This window comes from Stegodyphus dumicola, chromosome 5 (assembly GCF_044657685.1).
Source record: "Stegodyphus dumicola isolate Sdum_Otavi_A_Nest chromosome 5, ASM4465768v1".
In the NCBI taxonomy this organism is placed as follows: Eukaryota; Metazoa; Arthropoda; class Arachnida; order Araneae; family Eresidae; genus Stegodyphus; species Stegodyphus dumicola.
Window position 1 is genome coordinate 222,070,187 of NC_140772.1, and position 21,192 is coordinate 222,091,378.

Genomic DNA, 21,192 nt, shown 5'->3' on the forward strand with positions numbered 1-21,192 from the left:
AAAAATTGTAAATCAAAATTATAATTTAAATTAGCAATAACCCCTTAATTCTTACGTATTCTCTAATTAGTAATGCCTTTTTCTGGATTGTGTCATTTCTAGATCAATGGTGACATAACTAATTTTATTTACATAACTTAATAATGTTGGTGACGTAACTAATTCAGAACTTAAACGGAAACTTTAATGTAGCTAATTTGGAACTTAAAATTTTAAGAACTGGAATCTTTCTCTTGGTGAGCTACCGTGTTGGAGAACTATACACTGTTGCTTCTAGCTCTCTTGCTGTTAAGATGCTGGAGTGCTGGTTTTCTTCTTATTGCAATAGTATCAGAAATGTAAATCTTCTTGAATAGGTACAGTTAAAATACCAAGCAAATTGTGGCTGCAAATGTCAATTGAAATAAAGATGAATATTTAATTTTCTATGGCTGCCAAATTTGCTTTTCAATGCGGATCAATATTCTACACCATCGATATAATTAAGTTCTTTTTTATTACACACACATATATATATATAATGTAGGAGTGAATATATCTCTCAAATTATTGTTGAGACTTAAAATTATTTTTAATGGGATAATTCCATTAGTTCGATGATATAATATAATACTTATGTTCGAATAATTGTATCAAGATCAGGTGTAAGCACTGTAAGAAACTCTACATCTTTATTTATAAAAACTCTGTTGAAAGGGCAGTAGGTACTATTCCGTTTTGAAGACCATAAAAAAATTGCAGCGAAAATGTATGTACAAAAGTGCCAAATCTAGCAGACGCACCCATTTAACAGCTTGCCAAATCTTGCGTACGCTCTGATTTTAGATTGCGTAAGTTTATATAGTTTTATATTTCTTTAGACGCCATTGAAATACTAGTTTAATTTTAAAATCCTTTTTTGATATCCTGTGGATTTAACAATTTGGAAATTGCCCATAATGAAAAGTCTGCAATAGAATTTTGGGTAAAGTGCAGAATCACCCACTGCTTGACGCGTTTGTAAGAATTGCACATACTTGGTATTCATGTACACATCAACCTATTTTCACTTAGGGAAAAAAAAAAAAAAAAAATAATCCCAGAATTGCACAAAAGTGACACTGCACACACCCTTTATATATGTACACATCGACCTATTTTCACTTAGAAAGTAAAAGAAAACTGACAAAATTCCAATTGTTTTTAACCTTTGTAAAAAGCGGCAAACAAATAAGTGGGCGATTCTGCACTTTACCAAGAATTTTTTCAAAGAAAATGCATCATTCATTATAGAAAATAATGTTTGAACAACCAAAGAGATGAAATTATGCTTTAGCGATAACTCAGTAGCGAAATAGTGATGCAGGCATCCATTATGTTTAGCAATTTTTATATAAATTAGGTACTTTTCCATTTTGCCGGCGCAGGCGATAAAGTCACCAATAATGGTACAACTGATGCCAAATGGAATATCCCCGCTGGTAACCTTTTCCGCCTTATTTTCAAAACAAGCAGCAGACATTACTTATCAGATTGAGTATTTCTTTCAATACTGGCATATAACTACATAGAAGTTTTACCAGATAGTTCAATTTCGTTCCCTAAGGCCATTCGCGGTAATTAAATCAATTAGGATGTAATCACACCGCTCACCCGAAAGCAAAAATATAGAAAATCATTTCTAATGAGAATGCACTAGCGAAGTGAAGCGCTGCTGTTTTACATAATTTCTGAGTAAGCTTTTCGTACAAATTGGAATGTTTCTTGCATTTTAACTTGTATTCCAAATTAAGATTTAACTTGAAATTAATGTAGATAATTACTGAGAAAATTAGATTTTTGTAGCGTAGTTTATGTAACATGAGATCACTTGGGATCACGTGATATGAAAAGGCGAATCAGGATGTTGAACCGTGAAAGCATAGTAAATTCTTAAATTAATTCTTTTCTTTATTTATTGGCTTTTTACAAAATTTTAAACGATATTGAAACGTTAATGCCTTCAAAATAAAAAATTCTTATAACTAACATTTGTTAATGTTTTTTGTGTATACTGTATATTGTCGCCAATAAAGTCTGCTTGGCGAGATTTGCGCCGGCGAAAAGGAAAAGTACCATAAATTATAATAATGATCTGAAATAGTTATTTACTCTTATGCTTCAATTCAGTAATGTTTAGCCTTTTTTTATATAAATTATAATAATAAAAAAGTATTATATGAAATTAACCTTTCATCTAAATTAAAACATCAATCTTAGATAGTTATTTACTATTATACTTCCTTTCTTGCATTAGGGATGCTGCAATTTTTTTGGGCAGCACTGGCATCAACAGTAGTTTGGCGATTTTTTACGGCCCTCAAAACCGAATAGTACCGGGCAATATTATCTACCAGTTAATTTTGGTAGATTTTGCACAAGCCTTTCTAAGTGTAATATTCAGCTTCATTATAAGATCCATAGATATGTTTGGATAATTGTATTAGGAACAGATGTAAGCACTGTAAGAAACTCAGAATCTCAGTTTATAAAAACTTTTAGTTTAAGGGTCAATATTAGCTATCAATTAACTGTGGTAAATATTGCATAAATCTCTGTAGGTGTAATATTTTACTCCATTGTGCTAAATCTATATTCTAACTAAATTACTAATTGTATGCTATATATGAAGTTTCAAGGCTACCAGCAGCCGAGCAGTAATATTGCTGCACACTGGTAGCTCTGATCTGGGTTCAAATCTATGCAAACGTGCTGGCAGCATGGGTGTTTTTTTGGTTTTATACATGTGTAGTGTGTATACGAGCCAGTTTCCATTCGAAAGCCCTCCATGAAGGCATCCCTTCCCTTAGGCAAATAGCCCTAGTGTGCTTTGCCATAATAAACTAAATCAAACCAATATGAAGTTTCAATGTGAAATAATTGTTCTTCCTATATATGACATGAATACTACATTCACTTGATGCCAGACTTATTTCACTAAAGAAAAGAATGAACAGATTGCAAGTTAATAATTTTAAACACTTGAAAAAAAATTGTGGATATTGTTAGAAATTAGTTTATTGAATAAGAATTAATTTTGCTGCAGATAACAATGAGTAAAGTGCAAACGCTGTTCCATAATGAGTAAAATGCAAACATGTTCCATAATAATGATGTTTTGTGCCATAACTGTATCAAAAAATATACATAATCAATTTGAAATTTTTAAAAAGATGCAATAATAAGGATATAGAATTTCTTCGAGGTTTTAGAATAAAAACTGTTGTTTATCAAGCTTAAGAATTATGGGTAAAATTACAAAGATCTTGTGACAGTCGTATTTAGTTTTGAATTTTAGGTATTTTCAGATTATCTGCACTCCTGCCAATGCACTGGTGAATTTGAGGAGAATGTTGTTGCCGATTTTGGTGAGAAATGTTTGTTTTGGTATTTTTACAGCCATTTCAATGATGCATCCAATGCTGCCTATTTTTTTTTTTTTTTTTTTCCATTCTTATTTTTCATAGAAGATAAGGCTTTTACATTGTTATTCTCCCCATGCACATAGTGATCTGTTTTTGTTTGAAAAGAAGTCAGAAAATTAAACGAAGTCAACATTGCACACAACCTCAATACCAGAGGAGGAAGAAGTGAGTGATAGCTTTAAGTGAGCTCTATTTACACTATATACATGTGGATAGCTATGTTTGACATTTTGCCGAAGACAAGGAAAACTGCAGTATGTTAAAGCACTGATATCTATATAAGAGGGATCATAATCTGCAGTCATATTCTCAAAATTGTCTGGAGAAGCAGAAAACCATCTGGGGAGTTGTTACATGCATAGCTGGATTGCCACATAAATACTTATTGGTGACTGTGTCCAGTGTCACATAATTACATAAATCTGCTTTTCTTTGAGTTTTGTGAATTTAAGTGAGTCTTAGAAAAGTTTTAATAATGTCTGCTTTGCTGATTGTGATTGGTGTAATGCGGTACATTTGTTTTCAAAATTAAGAAACATGTTAAAATGTTTTCATACTGAGATTATATGAAATGGGATTTGAGAAATCTCCTAATAGGACTATGTTCCAAATTAAGTTAATGAGCAATATGGTACTTTGCAGAAACTATCGCTGCAAATATAACTCGGATATTTTTTATCTTGTGAATATTGAAAACTTTATAAATAGAGATTGTTTCAATAAAAGGAAAAATGTTAATTTGAAGAACTATGCGAGACACTCAGTTTTATAATCAAAGAGTAAATATTTATTTTTTGTTGTCAATATTATAATTATTACAAATATTGCCCATATTTTTGGAAACTACAATCATTCACTTTTAATAAACAAACTCTAATGAGTCATGTTATGTGCCAAGAAAAAATACTTGGTAATAATATATTTCAAGATACCCCTTGGTGAAAATTGGCGATTTTTTGATGCCATTCCTGTTTACATCCAATGTTCTCCCCAATAAAATGCCCTTCAAAATATAATGCAATAAATCATAATTAAAACTATCTCAATAAACTGCATTTTATTATAAATTTAATTAGAATCTCAATGAATTGCATTTTATATCAAACAAGTAAATAACATAAGAATAGAATGGAATCTACGCAATACAAAAAGGAAGTATCAACTTACCTTATTTAAAAATTTCTGTTTCTTCAGTATGTGAGACACATACAATTTCTTAACAGCATCCAAAAACTATTTAAAATTATATAAATTAGAATCTGTATGCTGCCGTCGCCACATAAATTCACAAAAGTAAAAATGAAAAATATTTGCTGGACTTTCGATGGCATTTCTTTTGAAAATACCTTTTTATTACATCTTGTATTTTTTCCATAGTGCTGATATGAACTCGTTTCCAAATCCTTAAATCTCATTGCATAATTTACCAAGAGATGAATAAAGCCATTTAAATCTTTGTTTGCACACCAGTCGATCAATGTTTTCTTTCCGAATCATTCTAAAGTGTACAGAAACTTCAGGTGAATTGTACTACCAATAGGCATTTTGCGGTGTAAAGCACAAAATAAGCAGCATACTTCCTATCCAACATATAAATAAGCCCTTACAAATATTTTCACATCGGTCAAATTCACCGCAGTCACGCAACCAATCGTGTCATAATAGGGTTTCCAAAACATTCAACTACTCTGGTTACCATAAATGACGCAGCAACTTGGTGATAATCCAAGAGGTACCCTAAAAATAGACTAACCAAATACTCCCCATAAGGGTAATAAAAACATAAATTTATGTACAGAAAATTACAGGTTCGTTACGTTTTCACATACTGCTATCTTTGCAAGAGAAGAAACACTGTTGCCAAATTGATGCAGCTAAGTATTGGCTTTAAAAGATGCGGCATGAAATGAGTTTAAATTATGTTCAAAAATCTCTCTGAAAAATAACAGCTGATAAGGTATTAGAATTTATTTGCATGATCTTCTTCCGGTATTTTCTTAGATAAGACTTAAGCATTTTTTGTTTAATATATCCATAAAAAATCCATAAATTTCTTTAATTTCAATTCATGGAAATTTAAATTTTCGTTTTTTGCAAAACATTACATTTTCGGAAGAATTTGTTACACTGTCAGCATCAGTTACTTTTTAGCCTGAGAGGGTAGTATCCCAGAAGGGCTGTTAGTCTCGAAATGGTGTTTTGCTTCGAATGCCTTTTCATATTGTTGCCACCACATATTATCACCCTGTATTATATTTAAAGAAATTAAATAATTAAGAATCTGCATGAATGTATGTATGTTTCCCAGAGTGTGAAAAAACAGCAGTACCTAGAGTCTTCAAATTTTGAACAATATAGTCCTCCACTGAATATGGGCACCTAGAAGCCCAAGCTTTGCTTCTTGCCCGAATTTGTTTTATTATATTTTTCATATTTTGTAAAGCATTAATGAATTTTTGATTAAAAAACTCAACAGTTTCAAAGTGAACAGTGGCAACACTGCATGGAATAAAATATTTTTGTGGAAATTCTAAAGCTGTGCTGTTTTTAAATGTTTTTAATCTAAAGGAGCATTAGCTCAAATGCTCTCGAAACATGTATGTGTGTGTAAAGGAAAAAAAATGCCCCTTTGGCCGTAATATGCTATTAAAATCTGAAAGCTTTCAAATTTTTTTAAATGTATCTCTTATGTTGTTATTATTATATTTTGTTTATCTTCATTATTTTATCTCAAATTATCACAACCTTAAGATAATTACTGAAGTACTGTTCAATAGACTTGCTTTCATTTTTGAACTCTACTCTTCTGTTTTGTTAGCTTTGTTTTGTTCTCCTGGCCAATTCGAGCGAGTTCGCAAATCCATGCGGCAGCGATGTGAAGCATGCATTGCAGCTGATTATTCTAAGTTTAAGCACTTGTTAAAACATTTTTCATTTGTATTTGGTATTTTTTTACACTGCTTGTTATCTTTTGTTTGTGTGACGGTCATGATGCAATTTCACTGTCACGATCGCATTTCCAACTCCACTGTTCCTATGTAATTCTGATTCCTCATGACCTGAAATAACCATATGTGTCATTGGGACATGACCTGTGACACCCTGTAAAACCTAGAATTGGTGACAGTGGTTCCTATTGATGTTGACCTGAAAATGTTTCATTATCTCATCATGTAAAATTAAGTGATCATTCAGTGATAATGATATTTATCATTTTAAATGGAAGAGAAACAGGCTAGTGTAAAATTCAAAATTAAAAAAAAGAGAAGCCGCCTTAGATTAATTAACGTTAAACTTTTGTTGATTTCAATGGCAATCCAACATATGTCTCTGTTTTTCTGTTTTTCAGGAGTAAAACGTTTTTCCCCTCCCTGTGTCAATAATTTTAATAGATTGACATGTTGGGTCTTAAAAACATAGAGTATGGACAGAATAAAGTGGCACATTTCAAAATAAAATCAATTATCAGCCAAATTTAATAAAATTTTATTAGAACTTCTAGTTTCTTTCAAAAGCATATTGATTTGATTGTTTATTTATTGTAAACATGTGTGTTACAAATCCTCATTTATATCATTATACAAGTTAGTTTGGGTTTCATTTTGGTTTGTAATTTCATCTAACCTGGTAGGTTGTAATTTTGCTAAAGTTCTCTGGAGGAAGACATATAAGAAATTAATCAGGTCTTGTCTATGTTCAAAATACACTGCCCTCCAAAAGTTAAGGAGCAGCATATTTATTGTGTCTTAATTTGAGGATGAAGCAACATAGAAACAATAAATTTACAGGACATGTTCACTAAATAGTTCTTTAATAAATGCGGCATAGGCTGTTTCTAAAGTTCTATACAAACATGAATTACAACAAAAAATTGCATTTTTGACAGAGAAATCCAGTCTTGGAGAAACAGTATATCACAGTTTTTTTTAGGAAAAATGGAGTTGTAACATTACAAAAATGGGTTCTAATAAGGAATATGTCCATCCCTAACTGCAGTACATTGGCGGCAGCAATGTTCCATCGTGTCAATTAAGTTGTTGGTCAGGGAAATGGAAAGCAACAACCAGACAAGGAATAATCCTTGTTCAAGTTCATCTAACGGCCTTGTAAGAGGACGTAAAGCAGCAACCTGTCTCCCAAGGTCTCCCAGGTCTGCAAATTGAGCTGCCCATTCCATCCACTCCATACTGTGACCCTCAAGATATTCTTCTGAACCTGAGCTCGGTGCGGTTGCACATTGTTGTCCATCAGAAGAAATCCAGGACTAATAGGGTGGACATATTGATCAAGGATATTGTTTCGATATCTCGCACTGGTCAAAGTTCGGCCATGGAACACATGCAAGTCAGAGAATCCCAGCCCAAACCATTATTCCACAACCTCTGTAATTGCGTCTTTCCACAATGTGGGCCCTCATGGGGCTCACTTTTGTGAGTACGGGTGTGGCAATCCCGAGGTACCCTAGCCCTTCAGGGGATCATCTTCTTGGTGAGACGGGTGTCACGATCCTGGAGCCCCAGTGATCTATTCTCTTTTCCATCTCCTCTCCCCTTAGCTGGAACTTTTTCCCTTCCCTTCTCCCTCGTGGTTTCTCTCTACGGAGTTTGGGGCTCGTCACGAGAGACTGGAGCATCCCCTGCTTCTAGTTTTCGAGTGGCGAGAAAACTGCCCACGTGTTTGCCGTGCGTGGAGACCCGTGTCGCTGGAAAGGAGGGTCCTGGTAGTTGAGGGGCGAGGTACTGTCCCCAACACACTGCTTTGGCCTCTGCTTCAGCTAAACGGGAGGCACCTTAGTCGTCCTCACAGGTGTCAATCGGCTGGTCACTAGTCCTTGTGTCAGTGGCTTGGGGTCAAGCTCTCGGGAGTACCTGCTTTCGGGAAAGCCGACTGTGGGGCTTCAGTTTGCGTATAGGTCCGGCTAGCCCTAACACAGGAATCTGTGTTCCCTTGTTGCGCTCCGTGGTGGGTGGGGTCGTCGGACCCGAATCATTTTTTCTTTCACTATGGCTTCTTCACATATATACCTAATTAAAGATTTCGAGGTCACTCCAGTCACTCAACCTAGTTCTGAAAGGTCTACTACTAAACCAGTAACTCAACCTAGTTCTGAAACGTCTACTGCCAAACCAGTCGCTCAACCTAGTTCTGAAACGTCTACTGCTAAACCAGCCACTCAACCTACTTCTGAAAAGTCTACTGCAAAAAAATTACGCACATATACAAATGAAAAAAATCATAACAATAGCCCCCATTTCCTAGTCATTTCTAGTCCTTCTGGTGAGCTGCATAAGATGTCTCCTTTCATAATAAATAAATATATTCATTCTTGTATTCGTGAGCCGAGAAATATAAAGCGTCTCCGCTCCGGAGACTTCCTTATTGATACAATCTCAGCCACCCAGTCTGCTTCTTTACTTCAAATAACTAAACTTGGGCAAGCGAATGTCACTGTAACAGCACATAAGACACTGAATTATTGTTGTGGCGTAATATTGGAATTCGACCTTCTGTATGTTCCTGAAGAAGAGATCGCTTCTGAGCTATCCGACCAAAATGTCTGCGGTGCTAGGCGGATCAAGATGCGTAAGGAAGGTAAGTTGATCGATACGAAACACGTGATCCTTACCTTCAACACGCCTGATCTGCCTAAGAATATTAAGGCTGGATATTTAAATTGTCCTGTAAGACCTTATATTCCGAACCCTATGCGATGCTTCCAATGCCAGCGTTTCGGCCATTCTAAGACGTCTTGTTGTGGCAGCCTCACATGCGCCCGATGCTCACAGATTGGCCACGATTCTGAAAATTGTACCGCTGCACCTCTTTGTATAAATTGCAAGGGTGAGCACCCAGCATTTTCACGCCTCTGCCCAAAATGGAAATTGGAAAAAGAAGTGCAGACTGCAAAGGTTACGAGGAACATCTCATATGCCGAAGCCAGAAGATTAGTCCAAAGCACACAGCTACGACCAAATACATCTTACGCCAATGCTCTTAAAAGATCTCGCACAGTTGCTACCCAAACATCAGTTAGTATGCAGACGCCACCAAACAAAACTCAACAGACTACAAACAACAAGAAGAAAGAAAACCCAACCCGTACAGTACAAAATAAAGAAATAGTAATTCAAAGCAAACCCAAAACTACCACACAAAAAGAAACAAATAAAAATAGAAGTTCCAGCAATAGCTCTCTTGATGGAATGGTTTCTGAATCTGCGGATTCAGACGGTATGGAAGTAGAAGAGGGTCTGGAAGTTCCCATGCATCTACTTCCACGAAAAACCAAACAAGAGCACAGAAAGAACAAAAACTATTCATAATGGCCACTCTCGTATCATGGAACTGTCGCGGTTTCCACCGAAATCTGCTCGACATCAAAGCTATAATCAATGTTCATCAACCTGTTTGCTTCGCAATACAGGAAACAAATCTAAAACCGGAACAACAAGCAAAACTTCGGAGGTTTTCTTTCGTCAGGAAGGATAACCTTGCAATTGAGCGTGCCAGTGGAGGTACAGGTCTCCTCACCTCATTGGACTACCCCTCAAGTTCCTTTCCTTTGACGACACCCCTCCAAGTTGTCGCTACTCAAACAAATTTTGATATTGTTGTTACAGTCGTTTCTCTGTATTTGCCTCCAAATGAGCATATTGATCAGCAAGATTTAAATGGTCTTTTAGAGCAGCTGCCTGAGCCTTTCATCATAATAGGAGATTTTAACGGCCATAGTCCACTCAGGGGTAGTAAAGATACAAATTGCTGAGGAAGACAAATTGAGCAGATGATCGAAGATCATAGCCTTTGTCTCCTCAATAATGGGCAAGATACTTACTTCCATGAGCCTTCAAAGACATTCCATGCTCTCGACCTTGCCATCTGTTCACCATCTCTGTTGCCTTTATGCCCTTTTAATGTGGGAAAAGATCTTTACAACAGTGATCATTATCCCATTTTTGTGTCTCTTGCACAAAGAGGAGCAAATCCCATGACAAGACTCCCTCGGTTTATACTGGACAGGGCAGACTGGGAACTCTTCTCTTTCATTGCAGAGCTCAGAGATCAAATGGTAGAAGATATCGATGACGCTGTTGAAGCTGTTACTAATACTATTATTCAGGCAGCTATGCTCTCCATTCCTAGAACATCAGGAACACTACTAAAATATTCAAAACCATGGTGGAATCGCGACTGTCATGAAGCACTGAAAAAACAGAAAAAAGCATGGGGTATTTTTCGTAGATATCCTACTCTGCGAAACCTCATAGCCTTTAAAAGAGCCAAAGCAAATGCACGAAAAGTAAGAAGGCAGAGCCAGAGGGATTCCTGGATTTCATATGTGTCGTCAATAAAATCCTCCACGCCTAGTAAGCGGGTTTGGGAAAGAGTTCGAAAAGCATGCGGCATATATAAAGACCACTCACTTTCCTTTTTGGAAAAAGATGGCCGAGTGATTAGCTCCATAGAAGAAATTGCGAATACTATTGGTGAGACATTTGCTGCCGTTTCTTCCAGCAGAAACTATACACCTGCATTTCTCTCTATGAAGCAGCACTCTGAAATAAATCCCATCGCATTCAACTCTTCCAAATCTGAGGCTTACAATAGAGCATTTACTATGGTGGAATTAAAGAGAGCTTTATTGCAGACACATAGGTCTTCTCCGGGTCTTGATGGCGTGAATTACGAAATGCTAAAGCATCTGTCCTATAAGTCACTGAATGCCCTTCTCACTCTTTACAATAGGGTGTGGAAGGAGCGTACCTTTCCCAGTGCATGGAGGAGATCTGTTGTCATTCCTATTGCTAAGCCAGGGAAAGATCCAAGGAATCCCTCCAACTATCGGCCAATTGCCCTTACGAGTTGCCTCTGCAAACTGTTTGAAAAGATGGTAAACAGCCGCCTAGTCTACTTCTTGGAAAAGAATAATATTATATCGCCTTATCAAAGCGGTTTTCGAAAGGGAAGAACAATCGTAGATAACATGCTCCTCTTAGAGACATCCATTCGAAAAGCATTTGTAAGAAGAAGCCACCTTGTCTCGATATTCTTCGACATTGAAAAAGCTTATGATAAGGCATGGAGATACGGTATACTCCGGGATCTTCACGAGAGTGGCTTGCGCGGCAACCTACCAATTTTCATTCAGAATTTCCTGAACGCTACAACTTTTCAAGTAAGGATTGGCTGTGTTTTTTCGGATGTTTTTCAGCAGGAGAGGATGTGCCTCAAGGCTGTGTGCTCAGTGTAACCCTGTTTACTTTAAAAATAAATTCTGTACTAAAAGAACTTCCTCCCACCATCTTGGGATCACTATATGTAGATGATTTACAGATTAGCTGTCGAGGAGCAGACATGAGATACATAGAGAGGCAATTGCAGATGGCTCTGAATAAGATCCAAGAATGGTCAGACAAACAGGGATTTACTTTTTCGAAGCAGAAAACTGTGTGCGTACACTTTTGTAGGAAGCGAGGTCTCCATCCTGAACCTGAGTTATATCTGAATGGTACAATTATTCCAGTTGCGCCCGAAGTAAAATTTTTAGGAGTGACGTTTGACCGAAAATTGACCTTCCTTTCTCATGTTTTAAACCTGAGAAAGAAGTGTCTAAAAACACTAAATATTTTAAAAGTGTTGGCGACTGGACTATGGCTCAGTTGTTTATGGATCTGCTCGGTCATCTGTTTTGTTAAAACTGGATCCTGTTCACCATCAAGGTCTGCGGATTTGTTCAGGAGCTTTCAGGACTTCTCCTGTACAGAGCCTATATGTTGACTCTAACGAACCATCACTTTATCTGAGGCGTGAGCAATTGTCCCTTTTGCAATATTTTAATATTCTATCCCAACCTGAACATCCCAATAAGCTGTGCTTACTCGATAATGAGTGTAACACATTATATGAAACACGTCCATCCTGTGTTCCTACTTTTCCTTTAAGAGTTCGCCCTGTCATTGAGGAACTTTCCCTCTCTGATATGTGCCCTCAAGCAGTACAGAATTTTGAAATTCCACCTTGGGAAAATGCACGTATCCAGCTTCTCAATATTTTCAAACATCACGTAAAGGCGAGCACTAACGAGATCGTTTACAGACAACTCTTCGCTGAGCACAGGCACAAATATAGCAGTTATCATCCGATATACACAGATGGATCAAAGTCAAATGATCATGTCGGGATGGCTTTTGTATTTCAAGATTACATTGAGGGCCGATGCCTGCACCATGCTTTCTCAGTCCTAACATCTGAACTAACTGCAATATATTACGGTCTTTTGTACATCTCAAAGCTCTGACACAAAAAGTTCATAGTTTATACAGACTCGTATAGTGCTCTTAAATCCTTGGAAGCTTTCCCCAACACGCAGAATCCTGTGGTAGTGGATGTTCTCAAAATTCATAGAAATTTAACAATTCGAGGATATGAAGTTCTGTACTGCTGGGTCCCTGGACATGCAGGAATAAAAGGAAATGAGCTTGCAGACATCGCAGCCAAATATGCTGTTGAACCGTCCACTCGCCTTATTCCTTTTAGAGACATCTGCTGTGTAATCAAGGGGAAGATGCGGAAAAAATGGCAGCAAATTTGGGATGGTCAGCATCAAAACAAGTTGAGAAACGTCAAGCCTAGAATTGAGCATTGGGATTTTGCTGGAAATCGTAAGGATGACGTTCTTTTGACTCGCCTCAGAATTGGTCACACTAGAGTCACACATAACTATCTTCTCAAAGCTGAAAATGAGCCTGTGTGTTTTAATTGTAATGTTTGTTTATCTGTTCGTCATATTTTAATTGAGTGTCCATGTTTTAATGGTCTTCGCCAGAAATATTTTAATAGCTGTGACTTACCTCTCGACCATTTAATCGGAAGAGAGGTCAATTGTAATTTATTTTATTATTTAAAAGAAACCGGCTTTTATTACCAAATGTAATTTGTTTTGAAAACTCTGTCTTGAATTTTAATATGTGCTTTTAACTTGTGTTTATATGACTTCATCCTCTGGATTTGGTAAATTTATCTACTTGTTTTTATTTATTGAATTTTAATGTCATCAATTGTAATCATCCCACCTTGTGTTTGGCGCGTCATAATCATCTCTGGTTTTGCGCCATAATCACTCACTCACTCACTCACTCTTTCCACAATGTGGGAGTGATTGTATCCGCTGTTGACCTGAATCACTCTCCAGTGTGAACCTGGACTCGTCTGTGGAGAGATACCCATTGTTTACTGGTCCAGGAGACATGTCCCTAAATAAACGAGCACCTCTGTGCCTTGGGTCAAGGGGACTGAAACAGCTGTTTGTCTTACATACAGGCCTGTATTGTGCAAGTGTCTGTGCACTGTAGTAGCTGAGATTCTTATTCCTGTTGCCACTAAGTGATCTTCCATGAGCTGAGGCACAGTAATGTTGCTCCTCCTTCAGTCTGAAAGAGCTAAATAATGGTCTCTCGTAGGTGTTGTAACTCTTGGTCTGCCCTTCTATTCTCGGATTAAAACCAATTCCATAATCGATGGACCACATGATGAGAGACATTCAGACGTCTAGCAGCATCAGCTTGTAATATCCCAATTTCCATCCACCTGATCATTCACCACCTCAGCAAATCAGCAAACAACTTCTCCTGGACCTGGATATAGTCCAAGAAATTGCTGATTACAATTGAAGATCAACACCCGTGAATAAAACTTACAATGTTTGCATTTTTTCTCAATCTCTTATGTAAATATTCATTTCTATAAAATAAAAGTGGTAGCTATTGTTTCCGCCTACATGTTCTTGAACTTCATTACTATCATGTATATAAACTGTGAATTTAAATGTTACTGACATTTTTGTGATGGAGAGCTTTGAGAAACATAATGTTCTTTAACCTTTTGGAGAGCAGTGTATATGTAGGGAATATAAAAGTGTGTCACAGCGTATGTATAAATCAGTAATTACATCCTGCACTAAGTCATTATGAAAAATATGCACATTGAAATTTGATATTCTTAAGACTGGCTTATTAAAAAATATATCTTGTCAAGTAGGGCACTTTAATGATAATTTCCACATACAGATTATTGCAGCATACAGAAGTTTAGTATCTTGTGGTCTATATTCTAATTCATAATTGTTATGTAATTTACAGAAAGTTTACATGTTTTGTTTAAAAATGTATCCAAATAGCTGAGTATCTCAATAATCTTAAATAACAAGTTTGAATAAACACTGATTTTGTTGTTTTTACATGCCTTGTTTTTATTTTAAAAAAGTATATTAGTGTAGAAAATATTTTTATTTATTTTTAGACACTAAAGCTGGATGTGAATTTTGTCGAAGTCTCATCAAAAGTTTTTAGAATTAAAACTAGAAATAAGATATTTATAATTATTTTTCGGCTATTTTGTTATGAGTTATTCTGTCGTGGGATATTTTGATGGATCATGATTTTTTTACTAATTGCGCAATGTAGTTATAATCATTAATATAACAGTTTAATGTTTAACTTGTATTTATTGTATTTTTGATATTCTGTACTTGAATTAAGTATAAATTAAAGGGGAAGTAAAGGGCACTAATCAGCATCAATATCGAGCATTTTGATGCCTGCTGGGTTTCTAGTATAAAAAGTTTCATCATTGCATAAATTGTGATAAAGCGCTTATACATAGGAGAATGCTGGTTTAGAAGAAAGCTATGATATGCATCATACTATCCTTAAGCCCAAAGGGCCAATTTGCCGAGAAAGGCTATTAACTTTGTTTTTGCATTTTGCATTATCCAATATAAAACAGCTTTTCACTTTTCAAATTGTTGCCAGCAAATAGTAGAGCCCTGCATTATATTCAAAGAAATTAAGTAATGAAGAATCTGTGTGAATGTATATATGTTTCTTGTATTGTGAGAAAAAAATGGTACCTTAGAGACATCAAATTCTGAATAACATAGTCCTCCACTCGAATAGGGGCATCTGGAAACCCAAATTTAGAATTTATTTTATTATCTGTTTCAGATTTTGTAAAACTTTAATGAATTTTTGATTAACAGACTCGACAATTTCAAAGCGAGCAGTGCCAACAGTGTCCCCCCTCCAAAAAAAACATTTTTATCTCCAGCGCAGGAGATTGTGTATCGAAAATTCTAAAGATATTCTCTTTTTAAATTATTATGAGATATTGCTGTTGAATTGAATTTTATAATTTAACTGATATAATGTTTAATAAATAAAGGTAACACGCAAAACGTTAAAAAAATGCCCATAATGTTAAATCTGAAATCTTTTATTTTTTTCAGGGGGAGGGGAGGTCATAGCCCAATTTTTATTTTATTTCCCCGGCTATTGCTTTTGCATATATTTTCTTAAACTTCATAACTGTCATGCATATAAACTGTGAATTTAAACGTTACTGACATTTTTTTAATGGTGAGCTTTGAAAAACATTCTGTTCCTTAACTTTTGGAGGACAATGTACTTCACAGTTACAGTATTTTGGATTGCAGGGTGCTTGCCAATTCTACCAGTACCAAGGAAAAAATTTCATTCATTTTAGGCACCATTAGAAAGGGAAGAAGGTTTCCCCCTCCCACCATTATGAAACACCCCAACAGAAATGTTTAAAAAAAATAAATTTATTTCCAAAAATACATATTCCTATGAAAAAAAAACTTGTAATTTATTTTTAGGCGACCAAAAACTAGTAATAAAATCTAAAATAGGTAGATATATGTTGCATGCAACTTTCTATTATTGCCATATAAATGCAGACAGGTGTGACTCAAGATGTTGATTACCGTATTTGACTGCATATAAGACGGACTTTTTTTCCTAAATTTGGTCTCAAAAAAGTTACCTGCATCTTATACGTGAAGGACACAGTTGTATACGTGAAGGTAATTCCGTTCAATAATTGTTTATTTGGCTTTTACGAAATGTGAGAACTAAAAGAAACCACGCTATTGAAACTTTTTTCCCTCGTGTGTGGCCATCTAAATAAGGTGCGTCTTCTATGCCGTCAAATACGGTAATTATACGAATCCAGTAATAGTGCACGGCTAGTAATTGCTGATGTAAAGGCCATTCATTTTCTGGCATTTTTTCACATTGGGTCCTCATCTGACTTTTGTAGTGTTCTGTTTTCTTGAAAGAGTGGAATAACTTAATTTTTTCATTTGATGATAAATTGATAAATGTCATTATTTTGAGTCAAAGACTTATTTCTTAATAATGAATGGGAAAAAGATTTCACAATACTTTTTACATGATTTTGGGTTTCATTTTTAACTCCACAAGATGCACTTGTGCTGCGCAAGACACGTGAACATGAACTGAAGAAAAACTCTCTAATTCAAACTTTAAACCCATGTTTCAGATTATTTTTATTATAAGCTATTATTATGAAAGAATGAAACACTAAAATATTTTACTTGCTTTTTGGTTTGCTATTTTGTTTGATGATGAATACTGATAGATTTAATGAGTAATAAACGATCATCTATAAAAGCCAACGATCACCTATATTGTATTATTGTTGAGAATCTAAATGCATTGATAAATACCTAAATTATGCACTGTGCCATTACCAGATGCTGCTAGAAGTCCAAGCATAACATTTGATGTGTAATGTTGTTCCATCTTGCATAAGCCATTGGATTTCAGATCAGTAGCCAAAATTTATGTGCAGAGCTGTTTATTAATTAATGTATACATCCTTCTTTTTAATGGAAATCAGTATTTGCTGTTAAATACAATTGCTTTTATTAGAGCGTGCGCTTGATTACATTTTGTTAATTTATACAAATATTAATTATAGTAATTTTAATGCTGTTTTATTTTATTTATAGTGAGAATTGTCATGGAGACTTCTAAGGACAATTCAGAATCTTCTGAAGATCAGACAGAAAATGATGATAAAAAGGTATGTGCTATAAAATTTCGGTACTTTTCCGTTTTGCCGGCGCAAGCGATAAAGTCGCCAATAATGGCATACAACCGATGCGAAACGGAATATTCTCGCTGGTAGCCTTTGACGCCTCATTTTCAAAACAAGTCGCAGCTTTTTCTTATCAGATTGATTGTTTCTTTCAATACTGGCATAAAATTACATAGAATTTTTATCAGATAGTTCATTTTTATGTCTAAGGCCATTTTCGGTAATTAAGTCAATTAGGATGCAATCACAGCGCTTACCCGAAGCCGAAAATATAGAAAAGGTAAAGTCAAGGGTTAAATTCATCCATTCTAATGAGAATGCATTAGTGAAGTAAAGCACTGCTGTTTTACATAATTTCTGAGTAAGCTATTCGTACGAATTGAAATATTTCTTGCATTTAAACTTGTGTTCCAAATTAAGATTTAACTTGAAATTAATGCAGATAATTACTGAGAGCATTAGATTTTTGTAGAGTAGTTTACGTGAGATGAGATCGTTTGGGGTCACGTGATATGAACCGGCGAATCAGGATGTTGAACCATGAAAGCATAGTAAATTCTTAAATTAATGTCTTTTTACAAATTTATTGTCTTTATTTATTGGCTTTTTATAAAATTTTAAGCGATATTAAAATGTTTATGCCTTCAAAAAAAGAATTCTTAGAACTAACATTTTTTTAATATTTTTTATGTGTATGTTGTCGCCAATAAAGTCTGCTTGGCGAGATTTGCGCCGGCGAAACGGAAAAGTACCAAAATTTCTTTATTTCAAGCACTATAACTGTTAGGTTCTGAATATATAAAATAAATGCGTCATGTGTGTGATTTTATAGTATACAGTGGCAAAAAATATTCCATTTTGTTATGTGGTCTTTTTAATGTCATAAATATAATTTTGCTATTTATGCTGTTGATTTGAACAGAAATTCAGTTTCAGAATCTATCTACATTTACTGATATGAAAGTAGATCTGACAGCAACTATACAAAAATATATTACATACAGTAAACCCATGTCAAATATAAGGGCTATGTCATTAATACGTTGCACGTACAGCAAAATCACATTCAACAAAGAGATATTTTTATGAAAAAAAATGGGTTAAGTACTGTTCAGATTAAGAAGGTATGTATAATTTATAAAAACCTAAATTTTATTAAACTAAAAGAAAAAATGAAATAAATGTTAATTAAAAAGATTTCTGTTGCTGCTTAATGAGTAGGTATATGCTGCTATTACTTTTTAAAATAACTAGTGATTTTTGCTTGGGACAATGTCTGATGCATCTCATTAAACATTTCGTGACAAAGAATGAACTAACGCAAACCATCTAAACAAAAATTGAAAAACTTTAGTACCACCACTACATTTTACAATGGTTATTTTTCAATTTCTCAACAGAAATATTAAAAAAAATGTATATTTTGTCATTTGCACAACCTGTTGGTTATTTTATTAAATATACACACATAAAAATATTAGATTAAAAATGGCTTACGATTTTGATTATCAAAATTTAAGCTATAATACTTAATTCTAAAATTTATTGTGATATTTTGGCCTGTTTAAGAGAGATCAATTTCTTTATGTCTGGTCATGTTTCACTTAGCTTTAATTGTAATATAGGATCCACTTTTAATTTTGTTTTTCAAATATAACATGGAAGAAAATCCTTGTTCAAACAAATAGGTTGTGCAAAAAAGGAACAAAAGTTTAATAGCTTTATTTGAAATATCTTTAAATTCTTTTTTTTTTTTGGTTCAGCCTAAGGTTAGCAAGTGTGTTATTTTTTAAATCTTCAGTTAGAGTTCAATCACAGAAAATTTCTATCAATCGTTCTTTATTTTCACAAAGTTTTTTTTAATTTAATAATTAAAAATACTTTGTTTCTTTGTGTACCATCGTTTCTACATTCTTGCGTACCACCAATTGAGAATCGCAGCATTAATCTATTTCATGATCATCATTCTCGACTAATTCTTTAATTTCTCCTTCTTCAATATCTGAAAATCCTTCACTGCCTATTGCTTTTGTAATTTATACAATTTCCTTGACTTCATTTTCAATTGCTAGAAATCCTTTAATGATAGTCCTGTGTGGGGGAAGTAGTGACACCAACTCGCGTAGGTGACAGAGCAAATGATACATGATCATTTTCTTTGCCTTGTTAATAGCAATGAGAAAACCTGCTTCCACTAGCCAATGAGAATATTCTATACGCTTGATCTTGCCATTTGTTCACAGCCCTCTATCCTCTTCTTACATTCAGTATGAGAAATCTTCCTTTTAATAGTGATCATTTCCCCATCTTCTTGTCTCTAGTAAGAGAAACTATACTGTTAAACAGAGGAATTTATATTTGACTGTGCCAAATGTGATATCTTCAATGCAAATGCCTCTGTAACACAACAGTTGGTGAATAATGTGCTAATAGATGAAGCAGTGCAGGCTGTTACTAATACAATTTGTACCAATCAGTTTCTTTACAATTGCTGAAATAACTTCAGTTTGAGATGATTTGTTACCACAATAGCTAGAGAACCAAATCTCAAAATCCATTTATTCAGTAAGGCCTTTTATATTGGTTTAGCAGTTATAGTGGTATTGATATAACTTCTGCCGATCTAGCAAAACAAGGTACAAGATTTAAGCAATAATTATTACCTTCTGGTAGGAATAATGGTCCTGTTTAATCAGTATGGATATGCACAAATCAGATGTTCTTTTAAGGATTCCAAAGCAAATGAAATATTGTCTACAAAAGTGCGTGGGAAGGGTAAACTCTGAATTTTTCAGCCACATTATGTAGCCCAAATGGTGTTCCAGTGCTTTGTCTAGACAAGCGGTTGCCAAACTTCATAATGTCAGTGGCCACATTTTAAAATTTTGGAAGCCACTACTGCATTTTCCAAAAGTTGTACACAATTTCAAATTTACATTGTTTTAAAAGTAACGAAAGAGGTATTTATGAAAAGAAATATGGTATGAAATTAATTCATGGAGAATTTCAAATTTTTTATGTAGTTAATGTAGTGTGATATTAGATATGGTACAAAGTTTGAAATCTGGATATGCAATATTCAGAATGATCTAAAATCCGGTCCTTGAAAGACAACAACAAGCTTTTTTTTTTTTTTTTTTTTATGCATGCACATTTGATTCCTCTCGCGTAATAAAACATGTAGAAAGTTCCTATTCTTAATTTCACTTCACCACTAAATAAAATGCCTCTTTCCTTGTTATTGAAGAAACAGTCATTTTAGCATAAATTTGCATAATTCAATAATTTGATTTCGTAGGTGCATATCTCAAACCATAACATTCTACATTGAAACATCATTGATTTTACATCTCTGACACCAACCTAGCAAATCATTATTTATTATATTTTGCTTTCATCACTACATGTTAGTAATTGAATAACAAAAAGTATGGTACCTTTTGTGTTGTCATTACGCTTGGTGATAATTACAGATTCAAGTTAAATGTGCTTAGAAATGTTGACGAGGAAAAACTTAAGAAAAATTTCTTTCTATATTATAAAAATAGATTTTGTTAATGATGCTCATATGCCAAAAAGATTACATTTAGTGCTATTTGAAATAAGAATAACTGATTTGTTATTTATATAAACCAGAACCGGCACCAGAGCTCGTATGGCTGCACCGGGCACCAGAATTTAGACAAAAAAATTTTGTAATTTAGAGAAGCACTGAACAACAAAATTAAGGGATGACAAAATTTTTAGAAGTTGGGCAAAGCGTTGAGACTTAAAATTTAGAGGTGGCAAAAATTTAGAACTTAAGTTTGCCTTTGACCCCTCAACATCG

General features: G+C 34.6%; 1 protein-coding gene across 5 annotated transcripts in view; it reads left to right on the plus strand.

Annotated features, from left to right (window-relative positions):
- Nucleotides 1–21,192, plus strand: part of RapGAP1 (Rap GTPase activating protein 1) — a 191,822-nt gene that overhangs the window by 91,480 nt on the left and 79,150 nt on the right. For all 5 annotated transcript variants that reach the window (XM_035352856.2, XM_035352855.2, XM_035352861.2 and 2 more), the window contains exon 2: nt 17,275–17,348. In XM_035352856.2, coding sequence (XP_035208747.1) covers nt 17,286–17,348 — 63 coding nt within the window. In that variant the 5' untranslated portion in view covers nt 17,275–17,285. The remainder of the gene's footprint in view (nt 1–17,274; nt 17,349–21,192) is intronic.